Genomic DNA, 23,651 nt, shown 5'->3' on the forward strand with positions numbered 1-23,651 from the left:
AGATTCCACAAAAGTTTATTATTACAGTGTTATTACATATTTATTGTCTACAAGGGGGTGGGGCAATTTTATCGGTCCAAGCACTGCTCTCTTATGAAATTTGCAATAAATCACGCATTTTATTAAAAAATATAACTATTTTTCAATTGTTTACATGCGTGAAATAAAAATTATTGAATAATAGCATTTACTTTAAGTAGAACGATCACCAAGGCAAGTTTAGGCTTGTGGTTGCAATTTTATTTGTACCTTATTTTCAACTTTGATGATGAAATTTGTAATAACTTTGTGAATGCAGACGAAAAATAAGAATAAAATTTTTCGATATCTGCCTTGTTTTCGAAATACCGAGAGATAAAGATAGTTAAAACATAACTCACCTATGTCTATTTTTGAAGTCATTTATTTATTTAAATCAGGCAACCTCCTTCTAAAATTTTCAGAATTGGTTTAGACTTTCTAACTTCATATAAAAAAAATCAAGCCTTTATATTAGAAATTGTGAAATAAAACACGAAATTGCTTAAATAATATTTTTTAAATATTAATTAACATAACAACTTAGTTGTTAGAAAATAGTATTAAATTTTCAATACAAACCATATATACAAACAATTGACTTATATGTCCATCCATAAGATTATATTAATAAAGTAGTGTGTATTGCCATGGAAACTCCTGATATAACACTCGTGGGCGGTGCGAAGAATTTGAAATGAATTTGTTCTCATATTACAGAATTTTGATATCCTGATAAAAGTCTCAATGAGCACGATGATCCAAATGGAAATCCCTTTTGAGTTATGAGTGTTGGAATGTCAATAATATATATATTTAACGTTTTTTTTTTATATGTGTTCGTCTAAATAAAATAAATCCATATCCCAACTCAACACGAATAATGTCCCAACTCAAACACGAAATATTATTTCCCATTCACATTATTAAGATTACAATAGTTTGTTACAATTTTTTGTGAAAACAATTATAATAAAAACTAAAATATAATATTATTATTTTTATTAATTTGTTTATTAATATGATAACTCTGTGTTTGTTAGCATAAAATAAACTTTTAATTATTAAAACACGTTTCATATTTTGTTTATTTTTGTTTTTATAAAAAAAAAATTATATTTTCGTATGGTTTATATCCGTTTTTAATGGTAATGAACTTTTTTTGATATATTATTATTTTTATATCAGTAGTTGTCAAACAATTTGTAGGGTTCGTCATGTACGAGCTATAAAGATACCGACACTAGCTATTTGCTCTTCTCTGAGCAACCCTAAGGCATCATGATGAGCATCTCAATTTCTCTGTATTCTATGTCTTAAGAAATATCTTCTCGTTCGCGTACAATTATTTACAACAAAAAAAGTTTCAATGGTCTCCTAGTTTTCAATATTAAATAGTTTTCTTAAGAAATTGATTTTTCCGAAAGATTTTGTAAATTATATGAGCATATAAATGAATGAAATGAAACAAGGAAATATATTCTTTATATTTTTGACAGATTAAATGGCCGAGCGGTCTAAGGCGTTAGTCTTTGACCGTTTGACTACTTAGACTTAGGTAGCGGATTCGGCAGTGTGAACATATAAATAATGGGGGCGATAGAATTGATCACATTGTCATCGCTTGGATAAGAACGAAGTAACCGATTCCACCCACATCATAAATGTAATTGTAAAATATGAATACAATTTAATAAATAAAAGATTAACAAATAATGATGTGGTTGGCCTCTGTTATAGGCGTATGTCAGAAAAACGGAGGTTAAACCCCATTATTATTATTATTATTTATATTTTGTAAATATAGCAGAATATCTTAGATATTTTGATAACTGCTGGTTTTTGTTGTAATGTAAAATAAAGCAAAAAATTTGTTAAGTTGATTGGACCAGATGTTTTTGAACATGCTGTTTTCTTCTGTCGATTAATTTATAGTATTTTATAATTATTTATTTGCTTAATATTATTCTATATGATTAACAAGTGGATAAAATTTCGTTCTTTTTCCGTTATTTTAATAAAATAGATGATGTGTAAGAGGCAATTAAACTGAATAGCTGGTGTACCCTAAAAGGTCTGAAGATTTGAAAAAAGAAAAATAATAATAAGGTTTTTTTCAATCTATTGAGCTTTTCACTTTGCAGGAACAAAAATCAATAAATATAATTTTTAATTGTCTAACCAATTTTTTCGTATTTCTAAGCAATGAACATACATCCCAACTTGTGTTAACGATCTAATGAAACGTCATTGAACTTCGGCGTGGATTTAAAGAAAAAAAAAATTAATAAAACATAAAACGTAATAAATAAATCGAACATGTCAATCTAAATTACATTCCAACAAATCAAAGTGAAAATTATTATTTTTGTTTGAATAAAATTATATTTTCTGGTAAATATTATATTAGAGAGTGAAATTGAAATATAAAAAAAATATATATATATTTATTATTTATGTACGCAATTTTGTTTTTAATCTTGAGACTAAAACGTTATTTGTAGTAAGTAAATAATTAAGAGAAAATTAATGCTAATACATTAAGATTGATTCAGATAGTGTGTTAAACATACACTATACAATAATTATACATAACTGCACATATTAACTTTCACAGAATGGTTCAGAAAAAAGTTGCTTGATGTTCATGAAATTATATTGAATTAAGTAAAACTACTATTAAGTTAAAACTTATAGTTTAAAAATAAAGGTAAAATTAAGGGAAAATTATATATAATTAACCCCAGAACTAAGAAAAGCTGGAGTGTTATATGTTTGATCGCTATGTGTGTCTGTGGCATCGTAGCGTCTAAACAGATGAACAGATTTGAATTTTTTTTGTTTAGTTTGAAAGTTAAATTAATAGGGAGTGTTGTTAGATATGTTTCAAGTGCGAGTTTAGGGTTTCGTACCTGGAACAACTAAAAAATAGGCGATGATTCTCAAAATCGGTTCAGTTTGGAGATGGCTCTAAGGAAAAAGGTAATTTAATGGAGAGTGTTCTTAGATACGTTTCAAATGTTAGTTTAGAATTGAGTATCCGAAAAATTTATCGGGGATGTTTAAATTTTGTAAATTTCACTTGTTTTGAATGTAAGTGCAATGTCTAATGGTCTCAAATGATATATTTATTAGCCATAATCTTTGGCTAACTACGGATTTGTTACTATACCAATAGGGGAATGATACTGCGAAAAAAGACCAGAGGAGAGTAGTATGCCTCGTGTATTTTATCCATCGAAGTACAAGTTTTCTATTTTCTCGCCTTCTTTATAGAGTTAAAAGATTTTTTTTAACAATTACACGTAGGCGTTTAGGTAAAAAATATAACTGATTTCTGAAATGACTTTTTGTGTATTTCATGTAGTTCAAGTTTTTTCGCCCGTAGAATAGTACCAACTGTTCTTTTTTATTCCACCTTTAGCCATATACTGACTATTTCTTTAATGCTTTTAGTCGTAAATAGCCCTCCTAACTAATATCATAAAAATGCAATCCCTTGAACTAACACCATTATTAACTAAAAATGCATGGCCATAATGTCTTTAACGATTAGTGTTAATTCTTTTGTATATAATAGGTATTTTAAAAAAAGCGATAATAATAAATTTCTCTTTGACAGCTCATTTATAGATTTTTTTTAGTTTATAATTTTTTTACCTTAAAAATTAATGTTTTAAATATTATAATTTTATTTGCTTTTTTTTTTTTAAATCGTTAATGTTTATTTAGAATCGGGAGTGATTTATGTATTTGTGAAATATCAACTTGAACAAATGAATGAATTTAATCGATCAGGAAATTTAATATTACCATTTTTCCTCCTTTTTGAGCTTAGATTTCAAAATAAGGTATCATAATCTAAATTTATTTATTTTAAATTTGATTCTTTTTAACTGTCTGATATATTTTAGTTATTTTCAATTGGCTGGCTACGATAACTAAATTGAACAAAATCAAACTTTTATTAAATATGTTAAATATGTTAAAGAAAGGCACCTTTCAGCCTACTTCATCAACTACTTCAAGTTGATGCAAATTGTTTCTTAAAACTTTAATAAAGATATTAAAAGTGGGTGGCTGTCTCAATTTGGAGGGCATGTATAAATAAGCAAAATTTTTAATAGAGGAATATCTCGAAACTGAACAAATTTTCTGGAATTTCAGCTAAGAACATTCTCGAATAAGTCATCTTATAAACTAAATCAAAATCGATTCATCGGTTTGATAGCTACGATACCAAAGACACATCATTTGTCTGTACAACTGTTTATATTTCGTAATTACAAAAGATAATACAAAAGTTTTATCACAACAGAAAAAGGAGGAATGTCAATACTTTTAAGTTTAGAGACTGGTATTTCAACAAAAGAATTTCGAATAGGTTTCACCAAGTATTTTTTTTAAATATATCACAAATTACTTAATCTACCAAAAATACACCGTTATTAACTTACCTGTCTGTCTGTAAAAGGCCTTGAAGTATCAGTAAATAGAACTTATAACAATACATAACTTTTGTTACGATAATATTTTATGTTCTCTTTTAAAAACGTATATTGTTTAACCCCCCATTCAATAACAAAAATATTAATTTTTAAGCCCTTTTATTTAATAACAATGGATCAACCTATTTTTAATTCAAACAACACCTACTTTCTTGTTGAAAGTATTACAAGTGTGTGTAGAAAGTATTACAATTTGGGTACTGGGTGGTGAAAATACCATCGTAAAAAGTGTATCACCAGCCAGTTGGCTAGGGATTGGCAGTTAAAAAATGTTTGCGGAATTCCACAGACTTACAAAATTCTATCTATCACATGGAAATTATAAATTGGGCATGAAATTACTTAAATTTTTCGAGTCTTTAAAGGGAAGGGTCGCTGCTCCTTCTTTTCCGCTCTTGAAACGATATTATGAATTAACAAATCCTAATTAGCTAAGTTTACTTTTGTTTTTGGTTTTTATTTTTTATATTTTCCTTTAAAATATCTGTATGTCTACCATAGTTTAATTTGTTTTCGTTCTCCTAATTAAAAATTTCGAATATTTTGCGTATTTTAAACTTTTATAATCAACTTCACTTTTCTGTGCGTGAAGTAAAAATTGTTCATCTGAAGTGATGAAGAAAATCACCCCCATTTAAAATGTTAGTAAAGCGTCTTATGTACACGTTAAAATATTTGAATCGTATATTATAAAGACAAAAATAAGTTTGCATTAGAGATATACCGACTAGCCGGTTCCAAAAAAGTCAAGCCGCTCACGGTTTCAAGGGTATTCGGTGATTTCCATGATGCTTTACAGCTTATTCGTGCGAGAGTAAAGCAAACGCCGACTGCGAGCGTATCGGAACATGCTTTGTTTACTTCGCATTACTTGTTAATTTTTGCTTTTTCTTGGGTCAGAGCGACATTTTTGTGTAAAAGAATAAAGGCAATACTGTTATTGCTCATTTAAAGTAAAAGAGCACAATTACAATGTACTCCTGTCAAAAATAATGTATCGCGCATGAATTTTTTTTTACCAATAGGACAATGGTCCCCGTAAAGTGAAGGTTAAGCAGTGTCAAATGATAAGAAGCCGGAACGGTCGCCGACTACGAAAGTGGCCGGATAGTCGGCTTTTCCGACTAGTCGTAACATCACTAGTATGTAATGCATATATATTATACAGCTAAAAGCATAATGATACTTGATAAAGATAAAGACGTTACTTAATTTTTTTTATTACAATTGTTATATAATGATATAATAAGAAGTAAGTAGTTACTCATTCTGGAACATATATAACAATAAAACGGATTTCCGTAATTTAATATAAAACTTTAAATAGTATAAAGTTTTTTATGTTTTTGAAAAGATATCAGTAGCAATACTAATATTATTATATATTATATGCGTGTACTGTATAATTATTATCGTAATTGTCATAAATACGGAAAGCGAAATTATACGCATGGCATTGTTTCGTTCCCGTGAATCTTTTTACATACAATTTACTTGTTGGTCTATGACGGACAGATATATAGGATGTATATTAAAAAAGTAGTCGGTAAACTAAGGATTGATAGAGTACTCCGAACAAGTATTTTAGAATCAAAAACATATGCCAGAAAACTTTTTTCTTGGAAACTTTGAAGCTACAAATATCTCTTTCAGATTTACGTCGAATATCTTGGGTTTTCAAAAATTTATTAAAAAGTTGTTGGTATTTATTACTTTGATGAGAAACATTTTCATTATTCAAAGTTTTGTTCTATTTGTTTCAAGCAGCTCCGAACTGGCAGGCTTCCATCCGTATCTTCTTTATATTAAAACGCTTACTTCGGAATATCCTTACATTCCTTCTATTCTTTTATTTTGTTGCAACGGTAGTAAAAGCTAAAGGGCAGCATGATAAATTATATGGATTTTTATTTTCTACAATTTTGCCTTATAAATATTTTAGTTCTAGTAATATTCACCAAAAATCATCTGAATTAAATATAACAATAAACGAACATCTGCCAAAAAATAGAAAAGTAATGTTCACTCAATTATTACAATTTTTGGATTTGTTTTGTATACACATCTTCCCTTTTCGTCACAGTATCTTCTTCAACAAAAGTATTTATCAAATACACTTTAAATACTTTAACTAATTGAATAAGTTACTTAGTTTACAATATTAACAAATAAATAACATTAAATATCTAAACACAACTAAATTTTTATAAAAAATAACTGTTATTAGAGAAAGTAATTGCTGTATGAATAAAAATGAAAATGGTTAAATTATTATAATAATAATATAAAAATAATTGAGAAATATACAAAAAAAAATTACAAAAAGTTCGATGAATTTCATATAATATTTATTTATTATTAAGTAGCATTTGATTGATTTTTATTATAAGTTCCGCGTATAATTTAATAATTTATATAACATGTATTTTGTTTTAAAATATAAAATGATGACTATAATTGATATTATATGCTGAATTAAAATGACATGTATTTATTTAAAAATCATAGAAAATATTTATCGATTGATCTATGTCAAAATTAAACTATAAATTCTTTACTTATTGGTTATTTTAATATGAATTATCAAATTCTTTGAAAAATAAACTGTACTTTGAAATAAAACGTCACTATCATATTTATTTGTATTGAAAACTTTTGACGTTTCTTCATTGTAAGGTTTTACTAGCAAAATTTACATGCGCTCACATGTTTTGAAACCCTATTCCTTTATATTATAAATGTGAAAGTAAATATGTTTGTCTGTTTTGTTTGTGTGTTTGTTACGCTTTCACGAAAAAATTGAGGATTGGAATTGAATGAAACTTAACAATAGCTCTTAAATCAGAATACTCATTAGCTCTAATTTATAAAAATTATAAAATTAAATATCGTGTGACATTTAATTGTGCCATCTATGAGCATCATTTTAAAACTTAAAGTTTACTGTAAAAATGTTAAAATGGAAAATAAACTTCATTGCTATTGTTCTGATATACTCAATGAATTATGGCTATTTTACATTTAAAAAATTAAAAGCTATACATATATTTTACCTGTGTAAAAAAAATCCCTATCCCTTATTCAAGTGTTATGGAGGGGGATAAGTGAGATCAAAGGAGAAGAAGGTTATAACACGGTGGTCTTAACCAGTCTTTACGGTTAAACCCAGCTATGTGGCGGGTATCAAGCTAGTCTTAATTAATATAAATAATTATAAAATTGCTTACTTTTTAATGCAGAATTTTAATACTTATCTGAGTGGGAATCAAACCCACCACCTAAGGCATTCTGTACTAGAAGTTTACTTTACTAGATCGTTAGATCGTAATCTATCAGGAAGAAAGGTTGAAGTCGCTGCATACTGGTTTTATTTAGTTTGTAGCAACCCAATTTAAAAAACTAAATAAGAATCATATTGAACATGTGACATAAAATTATGTCTACAATTTCCTTTGAAATTAAATTTAATTAAATATGAGTTCTTTCTTTTCTTTGAGTTAGATTTTTTTTAATTTGTAAAGGTTGACGCCTCGACACACAATCGTAAATGCACGATTCATTAATTTATACGTAATTGTTGTATTAAATAAAACCTTCAACAAAAATAGACTGGATTTTTTTATAACGAGTTATAAATTTTCTAATTGAATATAAAGTATTAAGAATAAAGTAAGCCTTGTGGTTTATTTAATTAATTTTAATTAATTTATATGTTTTTCATATGTAGTCACTAATTACTTTGATTAACTATTTTAAGTAATTTTGGCTAGCCATAATTTTAATTGAAATATAAAATATTTTTTTACTTAATTTAAAATTTTATAGTAAATAATAAAGTACAAGCTTTTTTTATTCTACAATTTTTATCTATGTATCATACTGTGTCCAAAAAATAAGGTGACATTTGAATTTAAATTGCTCGTTAATGTTTGTTGTGCATTATGAATTCCTTCCGCCCGGCTAAACAGTTAACAAGGAATATTATTTGAACGTTATGCGTCATTTGCGTAACGCTATTCGCCTAAAAAGGCCGGAATTGTGGAAAGACAATTCACAGTTTTTACACCACGATACTGAACTCATAATTCGTGATTATTTCGTTAAAAACTCAACCCATATCGTTCCGCAACCACCGTATTCACCTGATCTGACTGTTCAGCAAGCTCCAAAAGATCGCTCCGAGGACAACGTTTTTGATACGATAGAGGTGATTAAAGCCACAGCGAAGAGGGAACTGAAGATAATGTTTTTAGGTACCGAACCCTAAACTAGCATTTGAAATAAATCTAAGAAAACTCTCCACTACATTAAAATAACCCTTTTTCCTTAGAGCCTTTTCCAAACTGAACCGATTTTAAGGATCATCGCTTATTTTGTAGTTGTTCCGGATTTAGAAGCCTTAACTAGCACTTGAAACCTTTTTATTCTTTATAGCTAAGAATACTTCCCATTAAATTACCTTACAAGCGAAACAAAAAATATCCAAACCCGATTCATCCGTTTAGGCGCTACGATGCCACAGACAGGCACACAGACACACATAGCGGTCAAACTTATAACTATCCTTTTTTTTGTTAAAAAAATTATTTTTAAACCTCATAATGGAATTTGAATTAATTAGAATTTAACACGTTTAACATCAGGAATGTAGCAGCGGACGTATTATATCAATATGCCTGTCTACAGTTTGTTGTTATTGTTATCTAAATGGCATTCTAAGTCTATTGTGATTGTTGTCATGTTCTAATGATGACCTTATGACAAACAGTAATATTTTTTAAATGACAAATGAATAAGTAAAAATAAATTTTTAAAAACAATGATTAATTAAATAATAATGTACATTATTTTGTTTTATTTTTTTTTTATATTGAGTACACAAGCCATTGACGCATAACTTTCTCGGTCGGACTATTTTAAAATGAGTACATCGTTATTGTGTTTTTCTTATAATGTGAATCAAAGATATTTACTCGAATTTATTTTTACTCTCAACTTCTATTCCTGACAATATTACGATTATTTCCACTCAATATGACATATAATATAACAAAAATTTGATGAAACATAATTTTTACTATCCTTGGTGAAAATGGGGAGTGTTGTTTTCATATTTTAATATATTATTCTAATCAAATTTCTACAATTTCAATAATTTGAATTTTCTTGATCACCTCAATATTTATAATAAATGTCCTGCTCTGTCCCTATTTTTTAAATTTACCTTGCTTTAAAACAACCTATAGTTATGTTCAGCTTACTTCGGAAATCTTTCTCCCGAACCAAAAAAATGAGTGTTATAAGTTTGACCGCTATGTCTGTGTGTCTGTCTGTCTGTGGCATCGTAGTACCTAAACGGATGAATCGATTTTGATTTTTTTTTGTTTCGTTTGAATTATTATTAATGAAGAGCGTTCCTAGCTGCGTTTCAAGTGCGAGTTTAGGATTCCGTACTCGAAAGAATCAAAAGATAGGCGATGATTTCCAAAATCGGTTCCGTTTTATGGATGGCTTTCAGATAAAAGATTTTTTTTGAATAGAAAGTGTTCATAGATGTTTCGATTGCAAGCTTAGGGTCCCGTACCCCAAAAAATTGACGTGTTTTTTTAAATTTTGTTCACTTGTCTTCATAAATTGTTCAAAGAACGGATGCAAGGCATTATAATGTACAAACTGAATCAATGAACTTCATACCTGTGCTGTATTTTTTAAATGGGTTGTATTGTACCATTGATTTTTTATAGACTGAAGTGGATTAGTGCATTATCTTTATGTCAATATATCAGAAAAATACTAAAACACATTGCAAGTACCTACATTTCTTTGTTTTATTATTTCGTAATTATATTTATTTATTATCGAAAATGTTCCGTTGAGTATTTGTTAAAAGTAATAGTAAAACCTGTCTATAGAGGAAACTAAGGTTTACTATTTAAGAAATTTCAAATCAATTATTCCCACAATTTCATAAATTGTGAGAATAAGTTCGTTTATAAATAAAATATTTTATAAAAAAATTTTTGCTCAACTCGAACTCACTTTTTACGACCTGAGCACGCTGTAAAAATTTCAACTTGCTATCAGGCAGACAGACAGACAGACAACCGGAAATGGACTAATTAGGCAATTTTATGAACACCTATACCAAAATTTTGTTCATAGCATCAATATTTTTAACTGTTACAAAGTTTGGGCTAAACTTAGTATACCTTGATATATATTGCATATATACATGGTATAACAATATTAAATTCCAAGATTTCAAAACTTTCTAATTTGGAGGAAATTTTAAATATTCATTTTCAATTAAGGAGGTATTTATGTTATAAGGTAGAATGTCGGTCATAAAAATATGCTCATATATATGATGTACATTATTCACATCAGATTTGTTATTGTACTTAATACTTAGACATAGTATGTATACATATAGCCAAAGCAGCCTAACCCTCAATTTTTCATATATATGTATAGGCCACTTTTATCCTGGCAGCTTCGTTTATAATTTGGTTTTGTTAATCTTTTTAAATTTCGGTGCAGGTTTAAACCATGCAAAAAGTTTCAAATTTGGTAACCAATATCTTTTTTAATCTACTCAAAATTTTATTTCATTCTGTAAAAAAATGGGTTTACGGATATTCGACTTAATGTATACAACACGTTGTAGACAGATTTCACTGTAGCCAAATATAATTTTATGATTTTTATTATACAAAAATTTGAATAGCGTACATTTAAAATGTTTATATTTTTTACCCAACTCTAAACTGTTACACCCTAAACTTGTTATCTATATCAATAATCACAATTACCTACGAATACGTACTTACGTATATGTGCTAATTAATGTTTTTTAATGATATTATTTTTAATTGTATAATAATAAACCTTTAAGTCAAACAACTAAAATAGAGTTCTTTGTGTATGTATCATTGTGTAATAATAATATTTTGTATTCATTTATTATAAATATAATATTTATATACGATACATAATCCAAGTTACCATAGCAGTAACAATGTTCAAAAATCTTAAAAATACAGGAAAGTAATAATGACAATACACATAAGTCATGCCAAACGTAAACTTTTTTGGATCTGTTTCTTCTCAAAGATTCATAGAAAACTATTTGGAAAAAATATTTGTTCTAATTCTTTTATCAGGTAATTTTTCATTCATTTTTTAAATGCGGTTTTGGTTTTATCATACATTATTAATGATAGTGAAATAATTATGAGTCTCATTGTGACATTTAAATATTTTTATCTAAAGAGTGCGTAAACATGATGGGCTCATTCTAATAAAATATTTAAATGTTATTTGGAAAATCACTAATGAAGTCAAGCTTAAATTTAAAAAAAAAAAAAACAGCAAAGGTCTATGGAAAAACTAGATCAATAAAATATTAGGTAATTTTTTATTGGACAATAGGAAATAATTCCTATGTCAAATTGGCCATATTACGCCTAAAAATGTAAAAAATAGACTTGATACCATGACAAAATTGGAAAGTGAAATTAAAATTAATTAAGAAACGAAGTTATAAGCAATTAAAGATTGTATTGAAAGGTTGCCCATCTCTTTTTAACAAAACAAATATGATGAATATCCACGTATGACGTCACTAGTGGGTATCTTCCTCTTTGTTTAATTATGAATGTTAAACCTTCATATCTTGTATACATAGTAAAGATTTTTTTAAATTAACTTCACTTTTCTATTCGTGAAGTGAAACTTCTTCATCTGAAGTGATAAAAAATTTTATCCGATCCCCTATTCATTCATACATTTAAACTGCTTTATTGTAAATTACTACGGTTTTTTAAATCTATTTATTCAACGTTCGATGAAATCCAATTTAAGCTTATCGTAATTATATTTTAAGTCAGCGCTTGTTCCAGGGCAAAATTATTCTGACAATACCTGATGGTATGTGTTACTGGCATGGTAGCTTGGACTATTATGTTTAATATTATTTTTAAATATATATTAGAAAGTTAAATATAACACAAAAAAGGTAATCTTAATACACTTAACTTCAAACTGCGCTACGATTACCACTTCTACACCATTATATTTATATATTGTTGAAATAATCTGTTGTTTTATATATTATAGAGGTACGATTTATAAAATGAATCGTAATTTTTATTTAATGTTGTTCAAATTACATAATCAAATTGCAATATATAACATGCATTATATATATTATGGGTGGTTAGTATAGGTTAAAACAGTACCAACCGGAATTGTTTTAAAATGATCGTACACAAGTGAGGTATACAAAAATATAATTAATAATATGATAGTTAAATCTTCCCACTAAAAGAACTATATTTGTGAAAATGAGTATAAAATAAAGTTCGAAAACTAAAACCCCGACAATTACAGAATCGCGCTCTTAAAAGTATGAAAACAAGAAAATATTTTCTTCTAAAATTGTTATGATAAGTAAAATCGTCTTTACAGTCGGGGGACCTCTAAGTTTTCCACAGGAGCGAAAAGAGGTCCCCCGACCGTAATGACAACTTTTCTTATCATAACAATTTCAGATGAAAATATTTTCTTGTTTTCATACTTTTAGGAGCGCGATTCTGTAATTGTCGGGGTTTTAGTTTTCGAACTTTATTTATTTAAACCACTTTGGGGTTAAATCTATTTCGTGAGAATGTATGACAACATATATATATTTGAAAAGTGCTATCATAGCTTAATGTCCTTTAGAGGGTGCCATATTTAATTTAATGTGACGCTACATAGCCTCTAACCAGCGAGCGATCAAGACGCTTTTAACGATACCTCACTTGTCAAATTATGATAAGTAGATTAGAAGCTAGGTTGGAACAGATTAACATATATATAGGTCAAACACATAACCTTCGACATTGTATAGTCAATCGACCATCTCTATTGATTCCTGTTTATCAACTCATAACTATATATTTCTTTCCAATCTTTTGGCCTAGAAGATGTACAGGAAAATGTGTTGTTTTATCTTTTGCTTTTCATCAAGATTCGTTTTCGTAATCTCAATCAGGGAGTAGTTAAAAACTCCTTAAATTGAAATTAAAATTCCTGGGTAACATTTTTGTAACTTTTTGTTTCCTGCACTTTGCACCCAATTTTGTCTACCTGCCTTCGATCAGAGACTACAATCTCCACAAAATTATCATAAATCATTAGTTTGATAAAAACAGGTGAACAAAATTTGGTGTAAAGTGGCAAATTGGATAATCGCTACCTATCTGTTAATGGTTCAGAATGAAATCATCTCAAAAAAGCCTCCTCGAAATTACTGCAATTTGGAGGATTTCTAGCTATTCCTTTGTTTGAGATTATGATATCGAGTCTTATCGTGGTTTCTTTGACTGGTATTAAAAGTTCGATGCATCTATCTCAAATGGATTTTCCTGCCTAACTCTTGTACCATTTACCTGAACCAGTTTCAGTTACCTTGGAAAAATCGATATAGTTAGTATAAGATTTGTAAATGGTATTTCTATTGAAACTTTAATCTTACTTTGAATGTTATTTTTATCAAAAACTATATAAAAATTTAGTGTAGGTTCATGAAAACTGGTAAATAGTTGTTTAATAGTTATCATAAATACATACTTGCATAATGAATAATTTAAAACGGAAATTACGTTTTTGTAATATCATGTATTTGTAAAGACATGTAGGTATGTTTACTTTGACTATCAATTGCACGATTTTTACTAATCTTAAATATTATTTATTTCTTTTAATTTTTATTAATGTCGTGATTTTCGTTTATTTCGAAATTTTTGTACAATAGGGTATTTGGCTAGTGTCAGGAAACCATTTTAGATTATTACACTAACCATTTTTATCACACTCTTTAGATTTTTTGATATAGAAATATCCAATTGAAAAGGATAACCTATAAGATTCATCCTATTTTTAGGCAACTTTGAACGATAAAATAATAATAAAAAGTACGATGACCTAGAAATTTTTTGTGATTTATGGAAACTTTGTTAATCAAAAAATGTATTTATAAAGTTTTATTGAAATCTCTAGTATTAATCAATCCTTGTATATCTCCTTAATGATTACTATACTTACAATAAGTACCTTGAAATTTAAAAATCCCAAATCCAATTTCAGCTGAAAACGTGGTATATGCCAAACACGATTGATATCTGACAACAAATAAATTATAGTACTTTTAAATATTGATTACATTTCTTCTAAAAAATGAGAGACAAATTAGAGGTTTTTAGCTTGAATATTATTATTATAAATTCAATATTTTAAAATATTATAATAACAAAAAATATCTATTATGAAATTTGCGGTTTGAAAATTACTAGCAATAATAAATATTATTACTTTTATATTAAATTTATTAAAAGTAAAATTACCAAATCACCAACAATTCAAAACTCAACATTGCATAAATCAAAAAGATTATTCTATCATAATCAAATTTTTTTTAAACTTATACGAATCATAATTCAAATTTCAGAATTTTATAACACAAAACAAAAATAATGAATTGAGTATAATACTCAAAATTTGAAGAAAAAAATGAAAATAAAAAAATATCCTGGTAAAGTTGTAACAGCCGAAACAGACGTTAAATGGTTTGAAAATGATGGAACACATTCACGAAGTCAAGTGTACGAAGCGAATTGGTTAGATGCACAAAAAAGTTTAACATCAATATCCACAACAAATTCATCAAGTCAATGGAATGATGACGACGATGAGCAAATATTAAGTTCCTCAGCATCTTCATCATCGTCTGACGTAGAATATTCGAAACTTCCATCCGATGATGTAATTATACCAAAGTCAAAAACTATCGATTCATCAACACTACCAAAAACAAAGAATTATGTAAAACGACAATTATCTGAACGAACTTATCATGTACCAACCCCGCCACAGAATACTTCGGATAGCGAAACAATTGAGAGGATACGAAAAACAAAAAATTTACGTCGATATCATTCTGATCGATATGCGAGTTTATTGATAAATGGTTTAAAGGTAAAAATTGATAAAACACGAGAAGAAGCTTTTTCGAAAACGCTCAAAAATTACGAACAATCGACTTCGTCGTCAGATAGCAGTAGTAGTTTTTATAATAATCATTACTATCATTCTTCATCGAGTGATGAAAATTCGTCAGATAATTCGTTCTACGTTTCATCTTCACCAGCGAAAAGTAAAGGTACATCGTATTCGAGTAGAGCATTTAGCAGTGAAAGTTCATCGTCCATTGATGAAAACAATTATATTCAACTAAAAAATGCAGAAAATGCATTTAGCAAAGATAACATTTGGTGTGGGCTGCAATCAACATTAATAAACGAGACAAAAGAAATATTAAATAAACCAAAGGAAGATGTGGATGCGTGGGTAACGCCTGTTATTAATTCAACAGATCATATTAGTCCAAGTGATGTAGGTTTTTATAATAATAAAATAGCGGATATTCAATCAAAGAAATGTGTTAATTTCCAAAATGATAACGGAATTACGACTATAACGCCATCAGGTATGGTAATTAAACATCAATATTCAACACCCAATACAGAACAGTTAAAAAAGACACAAAAAACTGATCAGAATATTGAATTAGCTAACACTGTAATACCAACAAGGCAACGAAAAAAATCACTAGATATGATATTAAAAAAAACTAAAGATAACAAATATATTTGTTATCCGCCAACGGATTTTAAATCAATGCCGATTTTAAACAATGAACCCGATGTTATTGTTGAACAACCAAAATCGATTATCAATACAGAATTGAAACGTACGAATTCAAAAAGAACTTGTGATAGTGTCCAAAGTGTTGATCCGAATTCAAATAGTAATGATTTCGTCATACCTAGACCAAAATTAATTGTACCTGTACACACGTATGGGATACGAAAACGTCGAACGGGGAACTTATCGGTACGGACTGTGTCACAATGTAGTAGTGTTTGTGGGGATGTACAAAGTTTAAAAACACCAGTAAATAAGAGTAAATTTCAAAATCATCGACGTGGTTTAAGTGATGAAAGTGTTTTACAATCGTCTATCAAGGACAGTTCTCTTAATGGCAGAGATTATGAGTCAGCTGGTTCAGGTTTGTCATTATTTTTTTTAAATGTTTATATCATGCTAATTTTTTTAAATGATTTTTTTGAGATGTGTAAATTTTTTGAAGAAATCAGGAAGTTGCAAAAATATAATTTTGAATGTAGTGTGAAATGTACAGTCAATATAGTAGGTACAGAGTCAATAATGATGCAATTTAAATTGATTCCTTGAAAAAGTATTTACGTTGCAAATATTTAGGCAGGATATAGGCAGACTAAATATCTTGTCAAAGTGAGGGTCAAGTTTCTGAGTTTTTTTTATGAGAAACAAGTGAAATAACTAAAAAACCCTAAACTCGAACTTTAAACATATCCAAGAACACTCCCCATTAAATTACCTTTTTCCTTAGAGCAAGAATATATATAATAAGGACATGAAACCTCCTATGCCGAGCTAAAAGTGCCCGTGACTGAATTTACAGCTATCTGGCTTTGTGTACATTAGATTGCGCCTCAGGCTGCTACCCTGTCCTCTCAAGTTTTACGTCCTTATATATATTTTCTTGCCTTAGAACCTTCTCCAAATTGTACCTATATTGAAGAGCATCGAATAGTTTTTAATTGTTTCGAGTACGGAACCCCAAAGTCACACTTGAAACAAAAAAAATCAAAATCGGTCCATCCGTTTAGGCGCTATAATGCCACAGACTGACAGACATGACACACACACACATAGCGGTCAAACTTATAACATCCCTTTTTTTTTGGTTCGCGGGTTAAAAAAGAATCTGTTTTTTGACAATGGAAGGTGATTGTTTCTAATGTCATTTATGTATTAAAAATAATTTCGCTCAATTGTAAACTGCGACTTCTTTTACGAAAGTTTAAACAAATAAAAAATTTCTGAGACTATCGGACTATTTTTTTAAGTTTATCTGAAAAGAATAAATGCTGAGTTGTTCTAGCGCCAGTTAGGACAATGCCGGCATTCTTAGCCAAATAAGGTTGGTGTCTATGTAATAGAAAATCTATAATCAATCATTGAATTATATTCGCTTAACTTTTCCAAAAACAGCTGAATCCACAAATAATTAGAGACCTGAATATCAAAATGCAACGTATTTACAGTTCCCGTGGTTGATAATATTTTTGATAAGTAAATGGCAGAGTTTCAATTTTCTCATAAAAAGAGTGTTTGATTACGAATTTAAAACAAAATTAAAAATAATGACTATAAAGTTCAGAAAATGTTGCTCTAATTAAGAATTGAAAAATAACAGGAAAAAAAGAGTGGCCTAAACTTTGATTTACAAATAGGTATTGAGAGTTCAATGGTAGCGCGTCTTAAAAAATACGGCGCAGCTAAGATTTCAAACCAAAGTGTAATTTTGATTCCATAGAAATAAACAAATATATTGCAATGGATTTAAAAAATATCTAATAAATATTATAGTCTAAGATCCCAATTAGGATCGACCTTCACCCATCTGTTTACCGAATGAAAGTTATTTTTTATGAAATATAAAATGTTAACAAATATCCCTGCAATGGGTTGCCTAAAAAAATGTGGTCAAGACTACTTTTAGTGAAAATATCAAGAGTAAAATTTTTAGAAATTTTTCAGACTTGCATATCTAACGAATATTGATCTACTCGAAAGTAAAAGCCAAAAAGGAATATGCAGCAGCTATGCTGTCTGCCTCTTTTCGTTCACTATTTTCGCATTTATACAAGTTGTGAATAGTAATTACGTTCATCTGTTAATTCATTGCCTCACATATATAAATAAAGATAATTTTATTGCAAATACGGTGCTATATGATTGTCCACAAAATATCAGTCAAAAAATAAAATTTACAAGCTTTCCAAGTTTTGATATTTTTATTAAAAGTTGTCTGGACCATATTTTTTAGGGCAACCCACAACAGGGATATTTGTAAATATTTTACATTTCATACAAAATAACTTTCATTCGGTAAACAGATGGGTGAAGGTCGACCTTAATTCGGATCTTGTACTATTAGTTTTCATACAATTCAGAAAACGATATAGATAATTCTAAAAATTTATTTATTCAGAATACATTTATTTCATATAAAAATAAATATCTTTTTAAAATTCAATACATAATAAAATAGTTGTAAATTTTATTTAAATACGTGAATTTTATTCACAAAATCTTATTGTTAAAAACAAAAATGTGTCCTCCCTCACCTGTTAACCTCCATTTTTCAATTAAATGATTGTTATTTATTAGAAGTCACAATAAAGCCTTTTTTTATTGTCTGTCTTAACCGCACTAGATTTCAATATTAGGAGAAAAGCACCTAAATTACTGTTTAATTTTACTATTTCGATACGGTTAAAATCGTAAACTTACCATAAGGCTGTATATGAGCCAAGTAAACATTAAATTATAATGACTACTCTTCTTTGAACAAGTCTTTTATTTAATAATTTGTTATTTCTTCGCAACGATAGCCAATCCAAAACTTAGGTTAGGTTAGGTTATTTTATATTGGCTGTCCACGAAGGACACACTTAGGCTATAGAGCCCATTATCCAAAACGTAATCACGTTACAAAAAATTTACAAAATTAAAACTTGATAAATAATCTTTTTTTGTCAGATTATGGCAAATAGATTTTAAAACTTAGTGTCACTGATTATGGCAGTTACTATTTTCATATATGATCGCGTTATAAAACTATCGATTTTTTTTCTCTGTCGCTTAAGACACTTAGTTTTTTTTTTTTTTTTTTTAATTTAAAAACTGGCTTCAGCAATTGCCATACAGCCATTAACAAAGTACAATTAAAATACAATTCAAAACAGACACTTAGTTAAAAACTCTTAATCCCATCTTAATCTTCTTTTATGGCAATACGTGTATACAACCATTTATGAAGTACTCAATCAAAACCTTGAAGATTAAAAAATTTGAAATACCTATAACTAAATTAAAAATATCGATTCATTTCTCACAAAACTATCAACAAAATTTCATACCAAAACTGAATTTTTTTTTTTTGTTCGTTTCTGCCAAAAAATTGCTTATCAGAACTTTTAGAACGATTCCAACCAAACTTTAAATTCAAGTAATGTAAAAATGATTTTTAAAGTCATTAAAAAAATATTTATTTTGGTTGAACACACGCGTATCGATCTTGTATGAAATTCGAGTAAACAAAACTATTATTACAATTTATGACGAATATATTTAATTTGATATTCATAATGATTATGAAAATCGAAATTATATTTCTGTATTTATAATTATTTTACGCTAAAATACAAATATTAATTACTATTTCTATTAATTAATTAAACTTTCTTTTCAATTTATATGTATATAAATATAAGAATACATTATTTATTCATTTATTTTTTATGCTTAAACGAATCTGGTTTTAACAATTACACAACGTCTATGTACACAAGTTTCGTTATATATGCTCTCTCTTAGAACTTTAATTAAGTACAATAACACTTCAAGGTGTTTGTTTCCCCACAATATTGTAAAAAAGTTTTGGTTTATATGCATGATCTATACATATAAACCAAATACATGCTTTTTAGTCAAGTAAGATGTTATTTTTAGCTTTACAATACCACGCAACTACAAAAATATATAATATATTGTGTGGAAATCATGCTTATAAATTTGATTATATAGATATATCTCTTCAATCGTCAATACTCTAACTATGATCGTCTCTGTTAATCAAATAATGGATCTTCGATGAACTCATAATTAAATTAAAATTTTGTTTTTATATCATCGGCAATCTTATATTTTTATGGTATTATTATAAACTACAAGATTGTCTAAATATTTTAGATAGTTTTTTATCACACTGTCTAGATTTTTTGATAAAGAAATATCCAATTGAAAAGGATAACCTATATGATTTTTGATTTTTTCAGCCAACTCTGGACGATGAAATAATAATAAAAAGCCCCATGACCTAGGAATATTTTGTGATTTTTGGAAGCTTTGTTAATCAAAAAATGTGTTTATAAAGTTTTATTGAAATCCCTAGTATTATTCAATCATTGCATAAATCCTTAAATAGAACTATAATTAAGTAAGTACAGATAGTATAGAACGAAATGTTAGTATTGTCAAAAAAGTTATACATTTGACGCAAGAAAATTTAATTTTCCGTAATAAACATGTAACTAAACTACAGTCGCAAAAACGTCAAACTCACTTTTCTACCTATGAAGGCTTGCTATCAAGATAAAACTTTTCCGGTCGCTTGGAAAGTAAATGTCATTTACGATAATTACTGATGGTAAAAGCATTACTGATGAATAATGCTTTTTAGAGACTTCTAGTTTTAACAATTTACAGCCAAATGTTACTCGCTATTTCGCCGAATTGTAAATCACTAATAGACGAAATTAACCAATTTATTGGGAAGGATATTTAAAAAAAAAAAAATATGTTCTTATTCCCTATAATTATGTCGATAACAAGGTGCAGCCAAAGTAAAACGCTATAAAACAGCTAATATGAAACGCTATATAGAAATGGTATATGCGCGGTCGACGGCAGCACCATCAGCTGACTTTGATTTAACATACAGACAAGGGACATAATTATTTGACAGAGACTGTATCAATAAAATTGATTACTAAAGTTGATTGATTACTAAAACTACGAACATCAACACAGTTAATACACGTAGAAAAATATATTGTAAATAAATTATATTTATAAATAATAAAGTTCAAGTATTTAAATAGCTATTTAAATGTGTAACAAATAATATTCGGCTATTGACAATATTACATTCCCAAATAAAATAAAATTCGTAAATTATGTCAATTAATTAAGTTTCTCTAAATGGAGGACCATTTTCCTCAAAAGACAACTCTAATGACCTAACCCTATAGGTTTACAAGAAATTCTAATATCATCACACCTGCATAAACTTTCAAAAATAAAAATTCGATAGAAACTCAATCAACATCGTCAAAGTGTGTATATGGAAGTTAAAAATACATCAATCAGAAATAATTAATTCCAAAATAATTTATTTCATACAATATTCAGAGTGGGTTTGGTTTAAACTATAAAAGTCATGGCCAAATTTAAAATTCATTTTGCTGTCATAATATTATTATAAAATTCAACGAAACGGAAAGCCCACAGAAATATTTTTCTAAATATAGATTTTATGCACTTTCATTATGAAAAATATAAATCTCTGGCTTTTTTGGTAATGGATAAATCGTAGTTACTAAAACTCATTAATCCGTTGTGGCTGAAGACATTTCGTTGGGAAAATTTTGAACAATGTTTAGGTTTTGTAATATTAACTCTCATGCATTTTAATTATAAACACACTTTAATTATAAAAAGGATTTATTGAAGCAAGACTTTTTTTCTTGCGCGAAGAAAAAATATACTGCGTTTGTTTCTTGAATAAAAAAAAAAGTGTTTTGAATTTCGAACGCAAGTTTCTTGAATAGCATCCCAGTAGTGATACCACTGATCCACCAGGTAATTTGAATTTAGACTGAATTTTTTTAAGTTAAGGTTTAAGTTTCGATCGTCCCTCCATGGAGATCACGCGAGGTCAGTACTTTTTCCCCATCCCCAAATTGCATAACGCACCCAAAAAAGTTCTTTGAAAAAAATATGCATATTTCCAATTGTTCTATTGTTATCCCAAATTCTAGCAATTTATATCAGTGACACCTAGGCTAGAATCTTCTGTATATTTCGTAAAAAACTTAAGCAGATTTGTGAGGACGCACGGTATAACTATTTTTATTTAAATATATGAGAAATATATTTAAAAAATTACAAAATATCATAAAAATACATTTTGTTTGTTAAAATGGAATGTTTAAATGGTTGATTACAATGATGTGGGTGGAATCTTTGTATTTCATTTTTACTATACAGATTGTATGCACTTGTAAAGCGTTTAATGAACTGTTCGATGAGTCAGAATGGTAGCATCATTGTTCTTTTGTATTGGATCTGTTTACAAAAAATGAAATTTTATTTCATACTTGAAAATCCTGACATTGAACTCTTTTGTGCTTCCCTTAAAGATAAAAACTTACAAAATTAACCATAGACTAAATATAGACGGAGTTGCAAGTGGGCTTATAAAATTGCTTCAAGTATAAAGCATTGCATTGGGCCAACAATGCATGCAGAAAATGTAAAATTTTTAAATGATACCCTTTGTTAAATATTTTCTTCTGAATTTGAATATTAAAACTGATAAATTCCTTAAAGAAAAATCGATAAAATAGTGATTTATTTCTGAGCAAAGCTGTGAGGTAGGACTGGTAAATAATATATTTTCTAAAAGTAAAAACACATTTAGAAATAATAATTACTTTTGCGTGGTCTATTTATTTTATACACAGATTAGAGGAGATAAATGTTATTATTACAAATTAAATCATACAAATTATGCCATTGTCTACTACACCAAATAATTACATGATTACTTCTATATTGATTTAAAATGAAAGTTTGAAGTACATATGTCATGGTTTTAGCCGTTGGGTTAATATGTATCAGTGCAATTGTTCTCTTTTCGTTTTATAAAGCATAAACTTTTATTAAAATAAAAAATAACAAATGTTTAATAAATAAATTACTTTAATTGTTTAAACAGACACGTAAGATATTATTGACATCTAAATATTAATCTATGGGAAGTACAAAATGCATCGTAAATCAATTTTTCAATTGCCTAAAATTCCAGACGGCTGAATGATACGCAATTTTCAGATTTGCTTATCGCGAGCGATTTGCTGAATTTTTGCTGAAACCGTTCAAAAAGATTGTTATTTTCATAATATTTTTAGGTGGAAAAGCTTTTTTAAAATTTATCACTTCAAATGAATAATTCTTTAATTATTAATACTACCTTGGTCTTCAATGTTTCAATTTTCTACGTTTATTGGTGTTTTTTATTTAATAAACTTTTGTAGGTGAAAAATAGTTGTTTAGTTACAGCTATTAATTTTAAACAAAAGGTAATCACAAAAACTTAACCTTGTAATTTGGTAAATATGAAAATTT

At 28.0% G+C, this 23,651-nt stretch overlaps 1 protein-coding gene across 4 annotated transcripts in view; it reads left to right on the top strand.

Annotated features, from left to right (window-relative positions):
* The window catches only part of LOC123300984 (cGMP-dependent protein kinase, isozyme 2 forms cD4/T1/T3A/T3B), a 228,382-nt gene that overhangs the window by 183,282 nt on the left and 21,449 nt on the right, over window positions 1–23,651 (top strand). Inside the window, exon 1 of one of the 4 annotated variants that reach the window (XM_044883680.1) lies at window positions 15,040–16,638. The exons of the other annotated variants lie outside the window; for them this stretch is intronic. Within the exon in view, the coding sequence (XP_044739615.1) occupies window positions 15,081–16,638 (1,558 nt within the window). The 5' untranslated portion in view covers window positions 15,040–15,080. Of the gene's footprint in view, window positions 1–15,039; window positions 16,639–23,651 lie in introns of those variants that run through there. 4 annotated transcript variants of the gene reach the window in all.

This window comes from Chrysoperla carnea, chromosome 5 (assembly GCF_905475395.1).
Source record: "Chrysoperla carnea chromosome 5, inChrCarn1.1, whole genome shotgun sequence".
Lineage (NCBI taxonomy): Eukaryota > Metazoa > Arthropoda > Insecta > Neuroptera > Chrysopidae > Chrysoperla > Chrysoperla carnea.